The sequence below is a fragment of the Lissotriton vulgaris genome, chromosome 5 (genome assembly GCF_964263255.1).
Source record: "Lissotriton vulgaris chromosome 5, aLisVul1.2, whole genome shotgun sequence".
Classification (NCBI taxonomy): domain Eukaryota; kingdom Metazoa; phylum Chordata; class Amphibia; order Caudata; family Salamandridae; genus Lissotriton; species Lissotriton vulgaris.
In genome coordinates, this window is record NC_141693.1 from 846,078,517 (window position 1) to 846,101,050 (window position 22,534).

The 22,534-nt window shown below is 47.0% G+C and overlaps 1 protein-coding gene across 2 annotated transcripts in view; it reads left to right on the forward strand.

Moving 5' to 3' along the window:
• SIRT1 (sirtuin 1) overlaps positions 1-22,534 on the forward strand; it is a 491,295-nt gene that overhangs the window by 139,842 nt on the left and 328,919 nt on the right. For both annotated transcript variants that reach the window (XM_086922398.1, XM_086922397.1), the window contains 2 exons: positions 3,541-3,782; positions 18,426-18,578. In XM_086922398.1, coding sequence (XP_086778524.1) covers positions 3,541-3,782; positions 18,426-18,578 — 395 coding nt within the window. The remainder of the gene's footprint in view (positions 1-3,540; positions 3,783-18,425; positions 18,579-22,534) is intronic.

Here is a 22,534-nt window from a genome sequence, read left to right on the forward strand (position 1 = left end):
CAGTGGGGACAACCAGAGATAGATCTGTTTGCCACACGCTAAAACGCAAAATGCCAGTACTTTGCCGCCAGGTTCCCACATCCCCAGTCGCAGGGCAATGCGATATGGATGAATTGGTCAGGCAAATTTGCGTACGCTCTTTCCCAGCTCCATTAATACCGCTAGTGGCACGCAAACTGCACCAACACTCGCTGACGCTAATCCTAGTTGCTCCCACATGGGCAAGGCAACCATGGTACACAACGTTCCTAGAACTGTCAGTGGTGCCTCATCAAAGACTGCGACTCACTCCCAGTCTTTTAACTCTGAGCCGTGGAGAAATCCAACACCCAGATCCGCAACAGATGAACCTGGCGATCTGGCTCCTGAAATCCAAGAGTTTGGATACCTAAACTTACCTCCAGACTGCATGAATATTATCAAAGAGGCAAGAAAACCCACTACCAGGGCATGTTATGCAGCAAAGTGGAAATGGTTCGTCATCTACTGCAGAAACAACTATATAAACCAATTAGATGCTTCTACACAGAACATCATTTGCTATCTCTTGCACCTACAACGTTGCAATTTAGCATACTCATCCATCAGGATACATTTAGCCGCACTAGCAGCATATCTTCAAAACAGGCAACACCTTTCACTATTTAGAGTGCCCGCAATTAAAGCGTTTATGGAAGGACTTAACGAGTAATTCCTCCAACACACCCACCTTCACCAGTCTGGAATCTAAACATCGTTTTAACCAGACTTATGGGACCACCTTTTGAGCCACTACACTCATGCGAACTACAGTTTCTTACTTGGAAGGTGGCTTTCCTTATTGCCATTACTTCACTTAGGAGAGTTAGTGAGCTGCAAGCCCTAACTATTCAAGAGCCATTCATTCAAATGCATGCAAATAGAGTAGTTCTGAGAACAAACCCTAAATTCATGCCAAAAGTGGTATCCCATTTTCATATAAATCAAACAATAGAACTGCCGGTGTTCTTTCAAAATCACAGACAGTAGCTGAAAGGGCCTTGCACACTCTAGATGTCAAGCGAGCTCTGCTGTACTATATAGATAGAACTAAGGCATTTCGAAAGACAAAACAGTTATTTGTCGCTTTCTGACCGCAACACAAAGGTAACCCTATTTCAAAATCAGGTATAGCCAGATGGATCGTTAAGTGCATTCAGATATGTTATTTGTAGAGCAGCCACATGGTCAACCATACATACATTTACCAGACACTAATGTGTAGACGTACATTCAAAACAGCAAGCTGCTGTAGGTCAGGCTGTTCTCAAAACTCTTTTTCAGACTTCTGCAGCTGGCACGGGCAACCACCGCTAGGGGGGATACTGCTATACATTCTATGCACAGATATGATATCAGCAGCCCACATGCCTCGAACGGAATATGCTACTTACCAGTATGCATCTGTTCTTGGCATGTAGGGCTGCTGACATTCATATCTCCCACCCGCCTCCCCGGTGCCTGTCGCAGCTGTAGCATTCACTCTTTTCTTGGACATCTCTTACTGTACTATACTCCATCTCTGCCACAATGGCAAAAAACAATCTAAGGATGGAGAGGATGCCCATGCGCACTGTAGTCCGAGGGAGGAGCCACTTATCTCGTGATACTTCAAAGTCTCTTCCAGGACAACAATGTGCAATCATCCGGACCCAACACTAGGCGGCGATCTATGCACAGATATGAATGTCAGCAGCCCTACATGCCAAGAACAGATGCATACTGGTAAGTAGCATATTCCTTTCAAGCCAGTTTCTTACTAGGTGTTTTTTTGTTCCATGTCGACATGTACTGGGCAGGTGTTTGTGTCCTGCTGCCTTCGTATCTTACAGGACCAGGTTCAACAGTGTTTTACGGATATTTCATTCCTCCTGCTAGTAGTCTTTCAAAGTTGGGGCATTTTTCACTCTGGCGCAAGTGTTCTGGCTTGGTGTTTTCCTTCTCTTATCCACTCTACATATGGGGTGTTTTGTGCTATTCTGGATGGGCAGTGGTGCCCTAGCCTCCCCTTCATTCCCGTTCTCCTTGGGGCATACAGGGCTGGTGGTTGGCTGCGCTGTTGTTTCTGCCCCACTGCGTTTCGTCCTTTGGTTGACAACACTCTTTCTGGTCATGTTATTGACTGCTAGGTTCTCTCTGAACCTTAGTGGGGTTTATTTGCATTCCCGCCTCCTCTGTGGGTTTGGCTTTGATATCTATTCTCAATTCAATTCAAGCAAGCTTTATTCGAAAAATTCATTAAAGCATAAAATACATATCTATTCTAAATTAAGAAATCTGTGACTAGACGTCCCTATCAGATGAACAAGTTACTTGCCTTCGGTAACAATGTATCTGGTAGACATAGTCAAGAGCAGATTCCTTAACGCCCGCCAGTTCTCCCCGTCTGCGACAACCTTTTCAGGATGGGCTTCTTGCCTTCCTCCTCCACAATATACGGTGCCGGTGCCTGGCACTGCCTTTCTATGGTGATGTTTTTCACCATACCTTGTTGTATTCTTTTTCTGTACACTGTTCCCATATTTTCACAGTTTTTGGTGGTGGCTTCGCGTTCTGACGAGGAAACGTCTTGTGACGAAAACTGATGTCGGCGTGCCGGGCGGGTCATATATGGCTCTGCTGACGTCACGTTCATGGACTACGTGAGGCTGAGCCATACAGCGTCGCCCCCCGGCACGCAGAGGTGCTGCTGCGCAAAGTTTTCCGGACCAATCTGATGCCTGGGGAATATTCTAAGTTCAGGAATCTGTGGCTAGACTGTCTCTACCAGATACTTAGTTACCGAAGGTAACTTGTTCGTATAACCAGGGTTCCCCTGGACGCAAGAGTTGCCCATGTAAGACCAGGTCTATTTCTCATGAACAGACATGCAACTTGATGAAGCGCCTTGGGAGATGGGGGATGGAAGGTTCAGTGTAACACTGCCTAAACGCTATGCCAGACAATGAGCGGGGGAGGGGAATACGTTGAAGGTATTTAATGCCATAAACTCAGTATTCCAGCATATCTGGATCGAGGTGTCATGCTGAACTGGCCAGACAGCACAACTGCAGCTTTTCACCCATGACCTATTCTCACTGGAAGCAACCTAGTGAGGCTGGAAGATTAACTAGCAAAAGCGTTGCAGTGCCCTTGTTCAGTGAAACAGTTGTCTTTGTTTTCTCTCTAATTCAACTTCCCCTCTGGTTCCCTGTGCTTTACTTTCCCTGCCTCCATCTGCCCATCTTCCTTCCTGACCCTCACAATCTCGCACCTGACATCCAAGCACCATGCTATCGACTGACCGATGTTTGCTCCACTGCTGCACTTACTGTACCTAATGTGTGTTAGCATGCACTAATGTATGTTTTACACTGCTTCCGCCGCCACCACCTGCTCTGTACCTGCAAGTTTTCTTAAGACAATTTGCACTGCTCCTGCTGTATCTGTTAAGTTTCTGAAGCTTAATGAAAATCTTTATACTACATGAGACATTGCCAATCCTTGTTTTGAGCTGACTGTCTTTTTTCCTTCTTTTTTAAGGGCCTTATACATTTGTTCAACAACATCTGCTGCTGGGCACTGATCCTCGAACAATTCTTAATAATTTATTGCCTGACACCATCCCCCCCCAAGAATTGGATGACATGACCTTGTGGCAAATTGTTATAAACCTACTTTCAGAACCACCAAAAAGAAAAAGGCGTAAGGATATTAATACTATTGCAGATGTTGTGAAGCTGTTAGCAGAGTGCAAAAGAATTCTCGTCTTGACTGGAGCAGGGGTATGTATGTGATGTATACAATAAACAGACTTCAGTGTTGATGTACACTTCAATTAAAGTAGCATACTAAATGGAGTAGACAGTAATTAAACAAGTTGAATGGGAGAGAACTAAACACATTTATTTTGTGTTGAGCACACTGTTGGGCAAGGGTAAATGTTGATGGTATCTCAAATGGTAACCTTTTGAAAGTCGCTGCACCCACTGGCAGACTTCAAGAGGCAGATTGATAACCTGCAACCAAGCTAATTTATTAACTAAGCGCCATCTTTCCTCTAACACCTATTTCTTTCCACTGTAGCCCCTCCTGATCTCAATGCATCGAGCCTTCCTGATCTTGGTCCAAGACCTGGCCTCTTTGTCATGGCCAACAACCAAATGTCCCTTATTTTTAAGGTCATGCCTACCACACAGTTTAACAATAGTTTAACAGGGGCTTGAAGCTCATCCATTGCGTACAATGGACTTGCTTTATTTCACTCCCATTTAGTTGCATCTTATTCAATGGCTTCTCTTCTCTTTATGTGCAACAATTATCTGCAACGCTTTTAAAAAAAAAATCTTTTTATTTGACAAAAGTACAAAGAAAAAACATCAGGTGACATTGGAAATTCTTTCACTGATCATTGTTACTGTCCCATATGTGCAGAATAATAAACACGACATTAAAAATCATGGGTCATGGGGATTCATGCTCCTCTGCTTCCACCAGTCGCGCCAGAGGCACACAGATCTCCCCACGGTATCTATTCCAGGCCCCCCAGACCTTCTCCCATTTCTCCGGACAACCCCTGGCCACATATGCTGACTTTTCCCCAAAAATGCACCAGTCCAAGTCTTCCTCTCATTTCGAGACCCGGGGTGGTTGACTGGCTCCCCACAGCTGAGCTATATTTCATTTCGCTACCATACATGCCAACGCTACCCACTGTTTACCGTAAACACTTAGGTCTGTGGGTTCCCAAACGTTTAGTATACACCTGCGGACTTCTGGTAGGATCTCCACCCCCCTGACCTCTGGCACTTCATCATGAATCTTCAACTAGTATTCCTGTATCGCCGTACAGTGCCACAAGATATGTATAAAAGTGCCAAGCTCTCCACACCCCCTTTGGCACTCTCCACTCTCCAATCGACCCATACGAATCAGGCGAGGTCCCGTGATATATGACCTGTGGAGGAATTTCAATTGTACTAATCTAAGCCTCATCTGAATCGCTACCACTTTCGGAGAGGAGACCGCCTCCTGCCAGTCCTCATAGTCTAGTTCCACCCCATCTGCGCTCCAGTGTGCTCTGATGAGTCCTAACGGGTCCTCCATCTTGTTTGAGTTTTTTGTATAATAGAGGGATAGTCTTTTCCGGGAGGTGTCCGTCTAACACTCGGTCTTCAAGAGGGGAGGCGTGGTGTCTCTAGTGATATGCGTAAGAAGAGCATGTCTAATCTGGAGTTATCGGTAGAGCTCATTATCGTGATGCCTGTATTGTTGCTTCAGAGAGTCAAAGGTATGCATTGCGTCGCTCCCCCACACGTCTTTAATCTGCGTGATCCCTATAAGATTCCATTTATCAAATCTCTTGGACTTCCACAGACTCCCCAGCCTCTCCGAACTCCATAAGGGAGTGGCAAGCGTTTAGCTTCCCCTCCCATTCAAGATGTCTATTGGCCTTGTGCCACACATGCACGGCGTGAGCCGTTGGGCCAGCTAGGGGAAACCGGCGAGGCCTGGCATCAGAGCCCTAGTAAAATCTCCATCCGGTACCTTCCAGCGGTCCATTGCATACCCCGGATCCCCAGGGGATCCATATATGGCATGATTTACCGCCGCCAACTGAGAGGCCTACTAGTATTTCCGAAGATCTGGCAGTCCAATCCCCCCGTCATACCAAGGGAGAGTGAGCTTGGGGAAAGCTATGCAGGGCCTACCTTCCCAAAGAAGCTTCCTCTGGAGGGCCTCTATTTCTTTGAAATAGGATGCCGGTACTGGGTCCATTGTGTTCTGGAGCACATATAAAAATCGAGGGAGGGCCATCCTCTTAAACAATACCGCTCTACCCAACAGAGAGAGCAGAAGAGCTTTCCACCGCTCCCCATCTCTCCCAAACAGAGTCAATGGAGGACCCAAATTATTGGTGTATCGCAACTTCGGGTCAAGCGTGACATAAATACCAAGATATTTGGACCCTGTCAGTTCGACTTGTATTGGGCACGATTGTGGGATTACTGGTGGCTTGCCCCTGAGGACGAACACAGATTTTGCCCAATTAATTGCGAAACCGGAATATATGCCAAATACGGCTAGTACATCTAGAAAACAGATCCGGGATCCCCTAGGGTTAGTGAGGTAGAGCAGGATATCGTTGGCGTATAGTGAGATTTTAACCTCCCACTCTAATGTCCATTGCAGGCCCGTATCAATCGGTCCCACCAAACTCACGCCGCCAGGGGCTCCAAGGCCAAAGCAAAGAGAAGCGGGGGCAAAGGCACGCCTTTCTCGTTCCCCTACAGAGGGGAAAATCATCGGATTTGCGCTTGTTTACAACCATTCTGGCAAGGGGGGCTTGTGTATAACAGACGTACCCAACTAATAAACTCCGGTCCAAAGCCCCTCTTTGTTAATACTGCGAATAAGTAGGACCACTCGACCCTGCCGAACGCCATAGTGGCGTCTAAGGACACTAGTACTGCTGGATCCTGAATCGTTGGAATCTTGCCCAGTATTCCGTGTAATCTGTGTAAGTTAAGGGCCGTGTTCCGGCGTGGCATGAATCTGGATTGATCCGGGTGCACCAGGGTAGTTATTACTTTGACCAATCTGGTCGCAAGCAGCATTGCCAGAATTTTAGGCTCAGCATTGAGCAGCAAGATCGGTCTGTAAGAGGGACATAGCCTCCTGGGTTTACGTGCCTTATGGATAACCACGATGTTGGCCACTCGCTGGTCATAAGGGAGGTGCCCCACCACTCTACTCTCGACGAACATGGACTGGACAAAAGGGGCGAGTTTATGTGCATTCAGTTTATACAGCTCTATAGGGATTCCGTTAGGGCCTGTAGCTTTCTAGGAGCACACCACTCTGTTTACCTGCGCCACCTCGTCGGCGAGGAATCGAAGTATTCTCATTTGTCATCCCACAGCCTAGGCATCTGGATGTCTCTAATCATAGCACTGTTGTCCTCCTCTGTATATTCTCCAACCGAGGTATATACCCCTCTATAATATTTGGTGAATTCATCCGCTCCTGCTTGTGGGTCTGTGACTAGGGTAGCATCTGCCCCTTGTAATTCCGGTACCAACCTCGACACCCACTCTCCCCTCTCGAACCATGCGATTAATTTGCCTTCTTTGTCCCCGTGTTCGTATATTCTACTCTGGGTGTCATTATTCTGAGTGATCGCCCTGTCTCTGGCTAGGCCCCTGTACTCATCTCGTCGCAGTTTTATAAGGTGAATCTCCTCCGGAGTTGCCGCCCCAGACACCTCCTCCTTCCGCCTCGTCACGTCCGCTTCTGCCCTCACCATATCCTCCTGCTGTTTCTTCCTCTTCCCCGCCACCAACGATAGGACCTCCCCTCTCACGACGGTCTTGTACGCTTCCCACAGGGTCTGTGCCGAGTCAACAGTTCCCACTATTTCCTGGTAATACCTTTCCGAAATCCTGGCTACCTCTCTCTTTGAAGCAGGGTCTTTCAGGTGCCAACCGCTAATAGGAGCTACCCTACCTACTGCAGGCTGTCCGATTTATATCAGTATCAAGATGGGAGTGTGGTCAGAGGTCCCCCTCCCCAGGTGACACGCCTCTCTGACCGCGGCAGCCAGGACCGCAGGTATCAACACGTAGTATATTATGGACATGCTATTACTCAACCTGCAGCTGTCCAGCAGCCCCGTCGTTTTGAGGAAGTCAGGGAGCCATCTTTGTGCTGGTCTCAGCAGCCTGGTCGGGTACCGGTCAGTCTCTCCATCCATTACCGCGTTGAAGTCACCCCCAAGCACCAATAGGCCCAGAGGCAAAAGTGAGGAAGATAGTCCCCAGGTCGAGGAATGTGTCAGATTTAAGACCAGGCTGGACATAGATTGATAGGAAGGTAACCGTCCTCCCCTCCCACTGTCCTGATATATAGACATAACAACCTCTCTGGTCCGACCACGTAGCCTGAACGGTCAGGGCAAAGGAGTTTCTCACCAGGATACCAACTCCTCTGGACCCCGTGGTGAACCCAGCGTGCGCCATAAACTTGTAACCCCCTTTATGGAGAGCCATGCAGCGATTGCCAATGAGGTGTGTCTCCTGCAGTAGCACTACGTCTGGGGAGTGTCTTTGAATCAACTGGTTGACTATTCCTCTCTTAATCCTGTCCCCCAAGCCATTAACATTCCAGCTGAGCACTTTTACCTCCGACCCTTGACTAACGCTTGGCATTAAGTCGATAGGGGCAGAACTCAACCACGACATTGTCAAATATGAGAAAAGGATTCTAAACAAAGAAAACCACATTGCAAACGTTAGTGCATACCATGAAATCTCTGAACCAAACATCCACGTTTGCCCCCCGCCCCACCCCCCCACCCTGCACCCCTGCATATGGCTAGCGCCCATCCCCGACTTGCAGTGTGCCTGTCCCCCAACACCCAAACTACTAAACTAACTAAAGGTAGTAACGAGGAGGCGCCCAATGCCTCGCCCCTCTCTCCCCCGCCCCCTAGAAATTGACCTGAGCGGCGGGTCAGTCCATAGCTGTCTTAATGTCAGATGAACCTAGCTAATAATTTGTGGCAGAACCGCCCGCCCCCGATTCTCTCAGTCAGTGTAATGGTTCTCATAGCCCCCATCATTCTTGTTCCAGTCGTTCCTCTCCTCTGCCACAATCGCGCTCCTCCGGCCCAACCGAGGGCCTACTGTCGACCCAGTCCGATGCCACTTCCGGGTTGTTGAAGAACCAGGCCTTCCCCCTCAATTTCCACCTGCAGCCGAGCCGGAAACATCATGGCATATTTAAGGCCCTTCTCCCTAAGTTTCTACTTCACTTGAAGAAAGCTTTGTCTTTGCTTCTGTACCACCTGGGTGAAGTCCGGGAAGAAGGAAAGCGTTGTATTCTCGTATCTCAGGGGGGCCTGCGCTGCCTGCAGGATCGCATCTCTGTCCTGGAAATTCAACACCCTGGCGATCATCGGGCAAGGGGTTGCCTCTGGTCTGGGCCTACCGCCTGGGACTCTATGGGCCAGTTCAATTGTGAAAAAGTTCCTAAGACCCTTTGGCTTGAGATGATTGAGAATAACGTTTTCAACAAACAAATCTGGCGCCGGGCCTTCCAATTTCTCGGGCACTCCAAGAATGCGTAGATATTAGGCCTGGCCCTACCCTCGTATTCATCGAGCTTCCGGTCTGTAACATCACAGGAAGTCTTAAGGTCACGTACCTCTTGTTACAGCAATGCCATATCGAAGACCAAACTAGCATCATCATCTCCAGGCGCCATCAGACTACGTGACCAAACTCGACACACTTTGGCACCTGTGCACCCGCTTCCTGTATGTGAGGTAACTCGTGAAAGCCGGTGCTCGTGCACTGGTATACACCTCTAGTGTCTAAATCTAAAGTTTGGTAATCCTAGTCCAGTCGGAAGACTCCTTTAACAGTAACTTTGTAACTTTTACGCACCATTGACTTTGCATTGGTGCATGCGTGTGCTTTAAGCGCTGCACCCGATTCCCGCGGGCTTTTCCCGACTTCACTACTACTTGTCCCGAATCGCCCCAGCGATTCCCAAGGCCCCAGGCCTTACCACTGTTCGATTAGTGATACTTATACCACTATATTAGTATATGGTTTGCGTGGCCCCTGGCCTCATCCATAGTTGTGCAACTTTCGAATGTTTTACTGTGCTTTTGTTTAAACGCTTGTGCTTCTAGACTCATAAAGAGTATAGAGGATTATTCTAGTAATAAATACATATATTTTTATAATATATAACTTGTGTGGTGTCCTTTCATTTGATATTACAGGATTGTGATTGGTAAAACAGCTGGCTTAACACGACCTCTTGAGTTAAGCCTTTAAGGCTGCTTAGTCCATGCTACCCTTAGGATAGCTTGTCTATAAGGTTGACTTACAACCAGACACCATAAGGGATTGTTTGGACTGATACAAGGTGCCCCCAGAATAGGAGACATCATATATCAGGCCAACTTCTCACATGGTGCGCAGCGGTGTAGATTTGAGCTTGCTGTTGTTTTACCATTGCAATCTTTTTATCAAATTGAAAGATCACATCAAGTACCTTAGGTACATATAAACAAAGCTTAGCATATTTAAGTTCTACTGAACTTAGTTGTTGTAGATCAAAGGCTTAGCACACCCTGTCTACAACTCACTAGCAAGGTACAGTAGGAAAACACTTAGTGTAGGTAAGTGCACCACTTACACCTCACTAGCAGTCATGTCTGGCACAGGTGAAGCTTCCAGCTCTCTACCTGTGACGGTTGACCTTACCAAGGCACCTTCCAGCTAAGACAACCTCAGCCATAAGGACTTGAGTGCCCTGTGCACTTCAAGGGGGCTGAGAAAGGGTCACAACCCTACCATTCCCCTCCTGATAGCCATCCTGGAGAAGGATGATCTTGAGAAGGCTAGCATAGCTCCCTTAGGGTCAGGAGATGGAGTGAACCCCCCCAGATGTAGAGGAGGAACCTGAATCAGATGCTAATGAAGATTCAGATCAGGATCAAGGGAACAACCATGTACAAATTGGTAGGCTTAACCAGGCCAACTTGGACCTACATGGGAATGGAGAGGGCCAGCACCTCCCCAGATCCTATAACATTATTACCCCAGGTAATAGAAGAGTGAGATCTCCTTCCAGGGACTCTCACATTTCTAGTGCCTCAAGGGAATCTCAAAGGGGAATGACTTTCGACCGCGTTGGTTTAGTTTCGTTCGGTACCGATAACTTTGCTTCGGAAGGACATCGAGGAATCTGCCGGTTTTCTTTCCATACTCTAACTGATCTTCAACCTACGATGGAAAGAAGCCCATTCAAATGGTGTCCACTTTGCAATGCAAAATACCCGCACATCGATGTCCACCCGGTGTGCAACAAGTGCCTGTCCCCGGATCACAACGAGGCCAACTGTATGGCCTGTGCTCGGTTCAGGTCGAAGAAATGTCTTCGGATTTGTCGCGCGGATCGATTGGAGTCGCAGAAATCAGCGCCTAAGCCAGTAAACATCTTTGGGACCGAAGACTATGAGGTCGTTGATCTAGAGGATCAGGGTGAACACTCGGATCCTGTTTCGAGCCATGACTCAGAGTATGACGCCGAAGATGAGGGAATATTAGAAGAGGAAGAAAATGTCGTCGATGAGGTAGGAGACGACGCAGAGGCCCTTGGGGCCTTATAAGATAGCTCAGGCGAGGAGCTAGGCCTCACCGTCGATACGGGAGTCCGAGATAAAGCACTACATAAGGCTTAGGTCGTGGGATCGCCAAAAGGCCTTACCCGAGATCTAAAGACTCGTTCTATAGCCCTGCATAAAGGCCCGGCTACAGACACATATAAAGAGCCATCAGTATCAAAAATGCCATCGGTCGATCCAAAGAAATCGAAACCTTCACTGCCAAAACCGAAACCGAAAGTGCAGCTAACTCCGGTCGGTTCCAAGGCCTCAAACCCCTCGGAGCCGAAGAAACAAAAAAATTACGTCGATACCGACAAATTCAAAAAGGTCATCGAGCCGAAGATTGCGACGCCAAAGACCAAAGTCAAGGCTGTCGAACCAGCGAAGTCGGCGCCGAAGAAAGTCGGCACAGACAAAGTGCTCGACCCGAAAGAGGGGGTCGATCCTCTGTCGACACCTGCGGCCAAAACATAGACCGGCTCCAAGGACCCTGTCGAGTCGACGCAGCCGACCCCATTTGTGTCCAAAGAGGTGTCAGAATCTCTCCAGCGCATCAGGGAAAAGGCTACAACGGTCGGCCCGAAAAAGGCCCCAACCCCAAAGTTGGTCGGAAATGTTCCAACCACTCCGACACCAATCAAATTCGGGTTGCCACCGATGGTGCGACCGAAGATGTTCGAACCAATAAAGGGTATCGGAGCCAATAAAGGAGTGTCGAGGGGACTACAGCTACAGAAGAGCCTGAAGAACACGAGTCGAGGCAGTTCATTGACTCAGACACTGGTAGGCTGTCCTTGTATAAAAGGAAGATAATACCTGAAACACCCATGGAGTCATACAGGATTCCACTAAAGAAGAAAAGGGATTCAACCACATCGCCAGCTCTTGTGGAACATCTGCAATCCTATGGACAAGAACCTCACTCTTTTTCACCCACCTACTCAGATGTGGATGCAGGGGATGGCTAAGACGAGGATGACACTTATCATGTGGACACTGATCCCGATGATCAAACCCAACCATGGGCGGACCCTGCTGACCCAAAATATCCGCAAAATGCCCCTGACACTCATGCATACAATATAAAAACATCTCCTACTGAGGACACTACTGCCTTTAACGCCCTTATTCTAAGAGCGGCAGGTAACCATGATGTACAACTACATGCTGACCCGGTTGAAGAAGATTTTTTGTTCGACACCTTTTCCACTTCGGAAAGAACCGTCAAGACTCTGCCCATGCTCAAAGGGGTCCTCAAGCATGCTGGTGACATTTTTAAAGAGAACGCAAGGGTATTAAACCCTAGAATTGAAAAAAAAATATAGACCGGCACCTGTGGACCCTTCTTATATAAAAGGACAGTTGCCATTGGACTCATTAGTTGTTTCTAATGCACGTAAGAGGGCGAACCCCAAACTACAGGTGACGCTCCCCCTCCTGACAAAGTCAAAAGTACTGGAAACTTCACGGAAAAGAGTGGCAGCGCAGGCAGCTAACATCTGGCGCATTGCCAACACTCAGGTGCTCTTAGCCAGATATGACCGGTCCCATTATGATACCCTTGAGACACTGTTGCAACACCTACCAGATCAGTACAAGGAGGGAGCAGAGCTACTAATCCAGGAAGGCAAGCTTATCACTAATGCTTCCATTAAGTGTGCGCTAGACGCAGCTGACACTGCAGCCAGGGCCATAAACACTAGCGTCATGCTAAGACGACATGCCTGGTTGAGAATCTCTGGATTCAAACCAGAAATACAAACTACTATCCTCAATCAGCTGGTTAACCCGGACTACTTATTTGGACCTGAGGTTGACACCACACTTGAAGATTAAAAAGGACAACGAGACTGCAAAGTCTATGGGGGCTCTGCAGTCACAGCAGTTTCAGGGTGGCTCTTTTTGTCGCTCCAATACTAGAGGACCTTCAAGAGGCCAAAACACACATCAAACACAGTATAATAAAGGAGGTACACAAACCACCTACAATAAACAGAACAGGGGTGGATACCATGGAAACAACATCAAAGGAAGAGGAAACAACAATTCCAGATCCTCTGCCAATAACAAACAGTGACGCCCTGTCACTGCCCCCGACCATATAACACTTGTCGGGGGAGACTCCAACAGTTCCTGCCGGTCTGGAAATCCATCACCACAGACGGTGGGTAAGAGACATTGTCCAGTACGGGTACTGTCTAGAGCTGATATCCACTCCACCCAACATACCACCAAGACACCGTCCTATGTCCGTAGAGCACTTACACTTATTGCAGCAGGAGGTCGTCAGCATGCTGCAAAAAGGGGCCATAGAGCCCATGCCTGTAGAAGACCAAAACTCAGGGGTGTACTCCCTGTATTTCTTAATACTCAAAAAGGACGGGTCTCTCAAACCCATACTGGACCTCAGGCCTCTGAACAGCTACATTCTGTCAGAGCATTTTTATATGCTCACTTTACAGCAGGTTCTACCGTTACTCAGTCAGGGAGACTTCCTCTCAACACTAGATCTAAAAGGTGCGTATTTCTATATACCCATACACCCATCACACAGACAGTATCTCAGGTTCACTATTCAAAATCAACATTATCAGTTCAAAGTCCTCCCTTTCGGAGTAACGACGGCACCCAGGGTGTTCACTAAGTGCCTGGCGACAGTAGCAGCACACCTAAGGAGACAGCACATACATGTCTACCCTTATCTAGACGACTGGCTTATTCAAGCAAAGACAGCCCAGCAGTGTGCCAGCCACATGTCCCGCACCATTCATCTCCTTCACAATCTGGGATTCTCGCTGAATTATCCAAAGTCACCTCTTCAGCCCGCCCACGTACGACAGTACCTGGGCGCGACAATAAACACTTTGGAAGCCAAAGCTCAGCCAAATTCAGTGAGGATAGACAGCATGCAATTGCTGATCTGAAAATTCAGACCCCAACACTCGCTTCCAGCAAGAGTTTTCATGCAGTTGATAGGCATGATGGCCTCCTGCATCTTCATAGTCCCGCCCGCGAGACTACACATGCGTCCGCTTCAGGAGTGCTTGGCACGTCCGTGGAATCGGGCTCAAGGACAGTTGAAAGACCTAGTATTGGTGAGCGGTCGGGCATAAAACTCTCTGCATTGGTGGAACCCACAAAACCTTTGCAAGGGCCGACCGTTCCAGGAGCCTGTGCCACAGATTATACTAACCACGGACGCATCTCTCCAGGATTGGGGAGCTCATGTACTCCACTACACAGTGCAGGGACTATGGACAGCACAGCAAAAGAAGATGCACATCAACCTTCTGGAATTGATGGCAATCTTCATGGCAATGAAAGCTTTCAAAGTACACCTGTGCAACAAGGTCGTGTTGATCCGGACGGACAACATGACTGCTATGTACTACATATAGAAGCAGGAAGGAACACACTCTCCACAGTTGTCTCATCTGGCTCAGAGCATGTGGAAGTGGGCCATTCAAAGGAACATCTTCCTCATGGCGGAACACCTCCCGGGCAAGGACAACCAGATGGCGGATCTGCTCAGCAGACACAGCCACCAGATGCATGAGTGGGAGATACATCCATCAGTACTCCAACCGTACTTCCTGCAGTGGGGTCAATCAGAGATAGACCTATTCGCCACAAGGGAAAACGCAAAATGCCAAAGCTTTGTCGCCAGGTTCCCACACCCACAGTGGCAGGGAAATGCGATATGGATGAACTGGTCAGGCATATTTGCGTACGCTTTTCCCCCAGCACCTCTAATACCACTGGTGGCACGCAAGCTAAAGCAACACTCGATGACTCTCATCCTGGTTGCTCCAATGTGGGCACGCCAACCATGGTACACCACCTTTTTAGAACTCTCCGTGGTACCGCATCAAAGGCTGCACCTCACACCCAGGCTTTTGACGCAGAGCCATGGCGACATTCAGCATCCAGATCCGCAACTGCTCAACCTGGCTATCTGGCTCCTGAAGTCTTAGAATTTGGCTACCTCAACTTGGCGCCAGAATGTATGAATATCATCAAGGAGGCAAGACGGCCCACAACCAGAGCATGCTATGTGGCTAAATGGAAAAGGTTTGTCATATATTGTAACAACAATGACATTAACCCACTGGATGCATCTATTGAAAACATTATCTGTTATTTGTTGCACTGATACAGATGTAATCTGGCGTACAGTTCCATTCGTATACATTTATCCGCAATAGCACCTTATCTTCAAAACAGGCAGCACCTCTCACTACAACACACTGCGGTCATAGTCATATGTATACTATAAATGTGCTAGGTTACCTCTCTCATGACCAATGTGAAGCTACAAAACTAACTGGGGGAGACATCCCTTAAGGATAAGAACCCTCACTCACCCGAGGGTGACATGCTTCATCATATGGGTCCCCCTTACCAGTGTTGAAATCCTAGTCAACACTGGGAGCTACTACTCCGGAGTTTAAAGGAGGAGCTCAGAGATGTTTTTTTGGGCAAAGGGATGGTAATCCCATATGTGAGTAAGTAGGTGTAGTGAGGTTAGCAGCGCTGTGTGAAGGAAAGGTAAGTGAAAATTAAAACTATCTAACTGGATACACTAAAATACTTTATTGGTGTGTTCCGCTTGACAGGATTAAAAAGTAACAGCACAGTGGTATATAGGTAGAACCACTGTCACTAGGTGGTCGACATGTTTCAGCCTATTGATCAAAAGGTATCATCGGCTTTCTTCAGGACCAGATGAAAAATGTGTGATATTGCTGCTGCAAAAGGTTTGTGAAAAAATAATAATAAATGAATTTATATATACTCCACCGGTATTCCTGTCTTTATTAGATGATCAGGTCATACCCAGGTATCTGCAAAGTAAGTAACAAAACAAAAAGAGACAAGAGAGAAACATGGTGCACATCTATTTAGATTACATATGTTGCGCAAATGATATGTCATTGATTTAATGGTGTAGGATTACACTCATAAGGACTTACCCTCACTAGTAGGAAAATCCTGCCTCACCTCAACCTGGCTGGCTACTCTGGGAGGAGGCCCCGCACTATCGGGAGGAAAAAATATAGATGTTTATGTATCTATATGTTTGTTTTAGAAAAACGAGGTGTCTAGGCTAGTACACCTTACTACTTCCAAAAACAAGCACCTCTCACTATTCAGAGTGCCTGCCATTAAGGCTTTTTTGGCAGTACTCAAAAGAGTGATCCCTCCCAGACACCCACCTTCACCAGTCTGGAACCTCAATGTGGTCCTCACCAGACTGATGGGACCACCTTTTGAACCACTACACTCTTGTGAGATTCAGTTTCTAACCTGAAAAGTGGCTTTCCTAGTAGCCATTACCTCACTACGAAGAGTTAGTGAACTCCAGGCACTAACCATTCAAGAGCCGTTCATACAAGTCCACGCAAATAGAGTTGTACTACGCACCAACCCTACTTTCATGCCTAAGGTGATTTCGCAGTTCCACATGAACCAAACTATAGAACTGCCAGTTTTCTTTCCTAATCCAGAAAAGCTCAAGCTGCTGTAGGACAGGCTGTTCTCAAAGCTCTTTTTTTAGACTGCTGCAGCTGGCACGGGCAGCCACCGCTCGGGAAGATACTGCTATACATTCTATGCACAGGTATGAATTCAGCAGCCCACTCGAACGGAATATGCTACTTACCAGTATGCATCTGTTCTTGGCATGTAGGGCTGCTGACATTCATATCGTCCACCCGCCTCCCTGGTGCCTGTCGCAGCTGTAGCATTAACTCTTTGCATGGCCATCTTACTATACTATACTCCATCTCTCCCACAATGGCGAAAAACAATCTAATGATGGAGAGGATGCCCATGCGCTCTGTAGTCCGAGGGAGGAGCCACCTATCTCGTGATACTTCAAAGACTCTTCCAGGACAACAATGTGCAATCATCCGGACCCAACACTAGGTGGCGATCTATGCACAGATATGAATGTGAGCAGCCCTACATGCCAAGAAAAGATGCATACTGATAAGTAGCATATTCCATATGTAAGAAACAGTAGTTAGTGTGCGATTCCTTACCGCCCCACCCATCCCCCCCGTTCTGCGAACCGATATCTAGTGTTAAGGACCTCCCTTTCAGGGCCCTAGTTTCATGGCACCAGTGTCGGTTTCTATCATGGCTCTTCGTTCCTGGCACGGAAAGCTATGTACAGAACTGGCGTCAGCGTGCGAAGGCGGCGTCTAAGTGCTCCCTTTATCAAGACACTGATGACTGACGCGGAGCCGCAGACGACGCCTGTCGACGTGCAAGGGTACTGCTGACAAACTTTCCAGATCCAGCCTGAATTCTGGGGATATTCTAATGTAAGGAATCTAACACTAACTACTGTTTCTTACAGATATTTCGTTACTGAAGGTAAGTAACTTGTGCGTTAATCCCTCCACACTGAGGTTGGTGCAGCTGTATCTGAACCGTTAAACAATACCGGTATACATCACAAAAGAATGGTTTGATACAGTCTTCATGTTGCCCATAAGGAAGTGAGCAATCCCGTCCTCTACAAGGAAGAGTTGATTTCATCAGGGTAGGGGATATTCAAATAGACCCCATTTCTCTTAATGGGGCCAAAAATTATTTTGCATCCCAGTTTAAACAAATGTGATTCAAAACTCCTAGATTTACAACCATTTATGACATTGTAATTTCTCAAGTACTCCAGTCCTTAAGAGTCCTGAAACATTACCTTAAGTGGAAGATTTCTCCTCAGCAGCCGGTCATGTTTGTGCCTATGGGCAACATTGTGTGTTACTCCCTCAGGGCTGCTATTGGGGTTTGATGGGGCCAAGGAAGTCAGCCCACTGGTACCTGCACCTTCCTGTTTGTACTTCAGCCTTCCAAAAGGTGATCTTTATGTCCCATATGGCCTGTAGTACCTGGGTTACCCTACTAGTGGACATATATACAGAGATGGAATATCCAGCTAGGCTGTGGGTTATCAAATGTGAATGCCGCGTGTCGAATTCATGATATTACTGTGTAACATAAGCTCTGTTTACTTTTGATGCGTCATTCCTCAATGCTATATTTTTGTTTTTTTCTGAAAAGTGTTTTAAAAGGGATTCCAAACGGCACTGGGAGGGTAAGTAATTAACACCATTCACAGAAATACTGTTGGTTTGACAAACTCTATTGGTGACCTGTGAATGTTTTTTTTTAAATTGTCTTTTTGGTGTTGGGAAAATTCTTTGTTTGGCAAATACTGATTTCATATGCTTTTCAGGTGTCTGTTTCCTGTGGCATACCTGACTTCAGATCTAGAGATGGGATTTATGCTCGGCTTGCAGTAGATTTTCCCGACCTTCCAGATCCTCAAGCAATGTTTGATATAGATTACTTCAAAAAGGATCCAAGGCCATTTTTCAAGTTTGCTAAGGTACTTTTGAAAAAGTGTTTTGCTCTTGTTATGAAGATACATGTGCTATTTCATTTACTTATCTAATGAGTATATCTAGTATTTTAATGACTCTAACCTCATTTAGATTTGTGCGTCATTGATGTGCGTGGAGGAGAGATTTTTGTCTTGCAATTTGTCCACCATATCACGTTGCTTGCTTATTTTTATTTTTTTCTTCTCTCAAGTCCCCTATTGTTTGGCTAGACATTTGTACCTCCTATCTGTTGAAAGCTGAGTTTGTGTTGCAGTGACCACCCCACTTTTTGCCAGATTTCTGATGCACTTAGACTTGATATGCCCTGGGTCCCTGCCAGTCAGGTTCCCAGGGCCTGTGTTATTTCCCAAAACTGTAACTTAGTACCCCTAATTGGCACCTATCTGGCCACATGAAAGTCCCTTGGAAAAAGTACCATGGGTACCAAGGGCACTGTGAGAAGGGAAGACCTCAAAGGGCTGCAGCATATATTGCGCCACCCTTAGATGTCCTGTACTTTAACACACATACACACTCCCATTGCAGGATGCGTGTTTTGGCCCAGAGTGAAGAGTCGACATGTAACCCATTCCTGTGAGCCATCCCTGCATCCCACTGTGAATGGTATAGGTAAGACACCCCTCTAGCTGGGTGCAGTATACCACTGGCGAGGGTACAGTTGCATGAGTACTTTACCCTTACAGTGTGTAAGGGCAATCTTGGACATTGTAAGTGCAGTAAAGCCATAAAGAGTATATGGTCTGGGAGTGGTCATTACAAACACCACTGCACCATAATGGCTTAATTGAATTCTGGGAAGTTTGGTATCAAACGTCTCAGCATAATAAACCTACACTGATGCCAGTGTGGGATTTATTATACAAAGCTCCCAGAGGGCATCTTAGAGATGCCCCCTGAAAAACAACCAGCCTCTGGTGGGTTACCTGACAGGGAAACACCAGCCTGCCACCACAAGATGTTTCTGGACCCCAAGTGTGGAAGCCTTCGCTCCCTGGACCCAGAAATAATGCCTTTCCTGGGCAGAGGTATTTACACCTCCCTCAGGTCAGAAAGGCCATCTGTGGCAGGGGAGCTTCGAAGGCCTTGCTGCTTAGTAACATGACCTCCAGACTCCTGCTATCCGGAAAAAGACCCCTTCCTGTCTCACCCATTTTCGGTGGCAATTTCTTTTCAGCAGCCCAGAAGGTGTGCCTACCTCTGCCAACCCCACCCCTCAGGTGGGGGAGGTGAGGTGAAGCCCACTCTTCAGTGCCGGCCATCTTGCAGATGGCAGGCACTCAAATCAGGATTTGGGATTGTGCTCACTCCCCCACGTGGAGGACCAAACCTATCACGGTTCAGCGACCTCGGAAACACAAGACCTGCAGTGCCAAGATCTCGACGCAGACTCACCAGAAGAACAGGTAGACTCATACCCTTTGAGGCCCTCACCACCCGATGACATTTGGATGTACAATCAGGTGATAAAGAAGGCTGCAGACACTTATGGAGTGCAGCTAGAGGAGGAAAAAACACAATCCTATTTTATCTTCGAGACCTTGCTGCCCACACAGACAAGGAGTCCATTCCTTCCCATGCTACCAAGTGTCCTGAACCAGGGAAAGGAAGCTTTTAAAGAACCTGCTACATGCAAGGCTGTAATGCCAAGGAGTGAGAAGAAATACAAACACTCCTCCAATGAGCCTATTGTACATCAGGGGTTCAGTGCCTGCTGACTCTGATAGCTTCCACAGCCAGGAAAAGAGCTAATGTACCCACCAACGTGGGACCACTGCCAGACAAGGAGAGCAAGAGAATGGATCTCATGGGAAGAAAGATAGAACCAAGCGCCGCAATTCAATGGCGTATAGAAAATTCAAATTCATTGATCAGTAGACATGCATATCAGCACTGGGAGCAAGTAGGTGAACTGCTGAAAAATGTGCCTGATCAGTTCCAGAGAAGGGCAAGCCACTTGGTTGAAGAAGAGAAAAACATGGCAAATAACATAACATACATAACAGGTGTATTTGTAAAGCGCTCGATTACACGTAGGTGTCTTGGCGCTGAATAACAGATGTTTATTGTTACCCAACTCAATGGTACTCATTTTATGGACCTCAGATGGATGAAAGGCTGAGTGGACCCGCCGGGATTTGAACCTGTGACCATGAGGTCGAACACAGGCCCCTGCAATGGACTCATTAGTCCACTGAACCACCAGACCCTTACATGTTTAAAATCAGCCCTAGATGCTGCTGAGACAACAAGCAGGCAAATGATGATTGGGTGACGGAGAGAAGACACGCCTTGCTAATAATCTCAGGGTTCAAACCAGAAGTACAGAACAACAGTTTAAACACCACATTAAATGGTGAACAGCTATTCGGAACAGCTGTGGCTGATAAATTAAACCAGTTAAAATAGGAAAATAAAACTGCAAAGTCTATGGTGGCACTACAGTTCAGAGGTATGCGTAGGTGCATAGGGGGACACTATCATGGAGACCAGCAGGCAGGGGTAGCCTTTAGCCTCACACCAAACTTTTCAACAAGGTTACCAAGGAGGGAGCCAGGGCTAGCAACTGGGTCAACAACAGCAAGGTTGGCAATATAAAAATGAAAGGCATTCCTTTCGAGGGCTTTCTTCGGATAACAGGCCAACAGCAAAATGCGTTATGGATAGACTAGTCAGGGATATTTGCTTACGCTTTTCCCCCTCTCTTCCTGTAAAGCTCCTTCTGAAAGGCTTTTAAGGCTAGGAACATAGTCTTTAACTCCAGGAAGTTGATGTTTTTTACCACATTCTGTTGCGTCCATCTATAAGGGTACACTTAGCAGCAATCGTAGCATACACAATGGGAGAAATAGGGAAAAGTTTCTTCACATCCCATGTGGTCAAAAGATTCCTGGAAGGAGCAAAGAGGATAGCACCTCCAAAGAGGGTGCCACCACCTTCATGGAACCTCCATGTGATACTAGGGCTTATGATGAAGACACCATTCTAACCAATCCACAAGGCAACATTTCAAATGCTCTCACTAAATGGCATTCTGAGTGGCAATTAAATCACTACGTAGAGTAAGTGAATTACAAGCTGTAACACTACAAGAGCCCTACTTCCAAATGCATAATGACAGAATCGTCATGAGAACTGATCCACATTTTATGCCAAAAGTGGTATAGAAAGTTCCACGTGAACAAACAATACAAATACGGAGTTTTTTCCGAAACCCAAAAGCAGAAAGCGCATTGCACACCCTGGTCGCCAGAAAGAATAAAGGAATGCAGGAAGACAAAACAGTTCTTTGTATCATTTGCTAACAGTTTTCTTGGAAGGCCAGTCACAAAGAATACCATTGCAAGATGGTTTGCACAAGCCATTCAGTTGTGTCACAGTCAGGTCAAACCTTACAAGGAGCACTGCACGCTCACTCGACTAGGAAGAAGGGAGCAACAGTGGCTTTCCTAGCAAACACACCTATTCAAGACATTTGCCAAGCAGCAACAAGGTCTTCAGTGCACACGTTCACAAAACAGTACTGCGTGGATATTTAGATGAATAAGGAAGCATAAGTAGGACAAAAGGTCTTACAACATGTATTCACAAACAAACTCATCTTCCACCCAGCCACCACAAGACTAGAAAACCGCTACAAAGTCTATGCACGGCATAGTGAATCCAGAAAAGATTCACGCTGCAAAACGTAGTTTTGCAGCGTGAATCTTTATGGATTCACTATGCTGTGCATTATTCCGCGGTCTAGTGGTTGGGTCCGGAATCGTAGTCTTTTCTCTGTTTTTTTTTTTTTCGTCGCCCAGGTGGGCATCGGCGTCCCACCTTTTTGGTGTCTTTCCTGTGACATCCGCATGCTTCCTGCGGAAGCTCTCACCCTTGGTCGCCATCTTCAGATTCTTTTTTCCGCTGTTGAGTCTGGATCGTTCCCGAGAGGGCTCCAGAG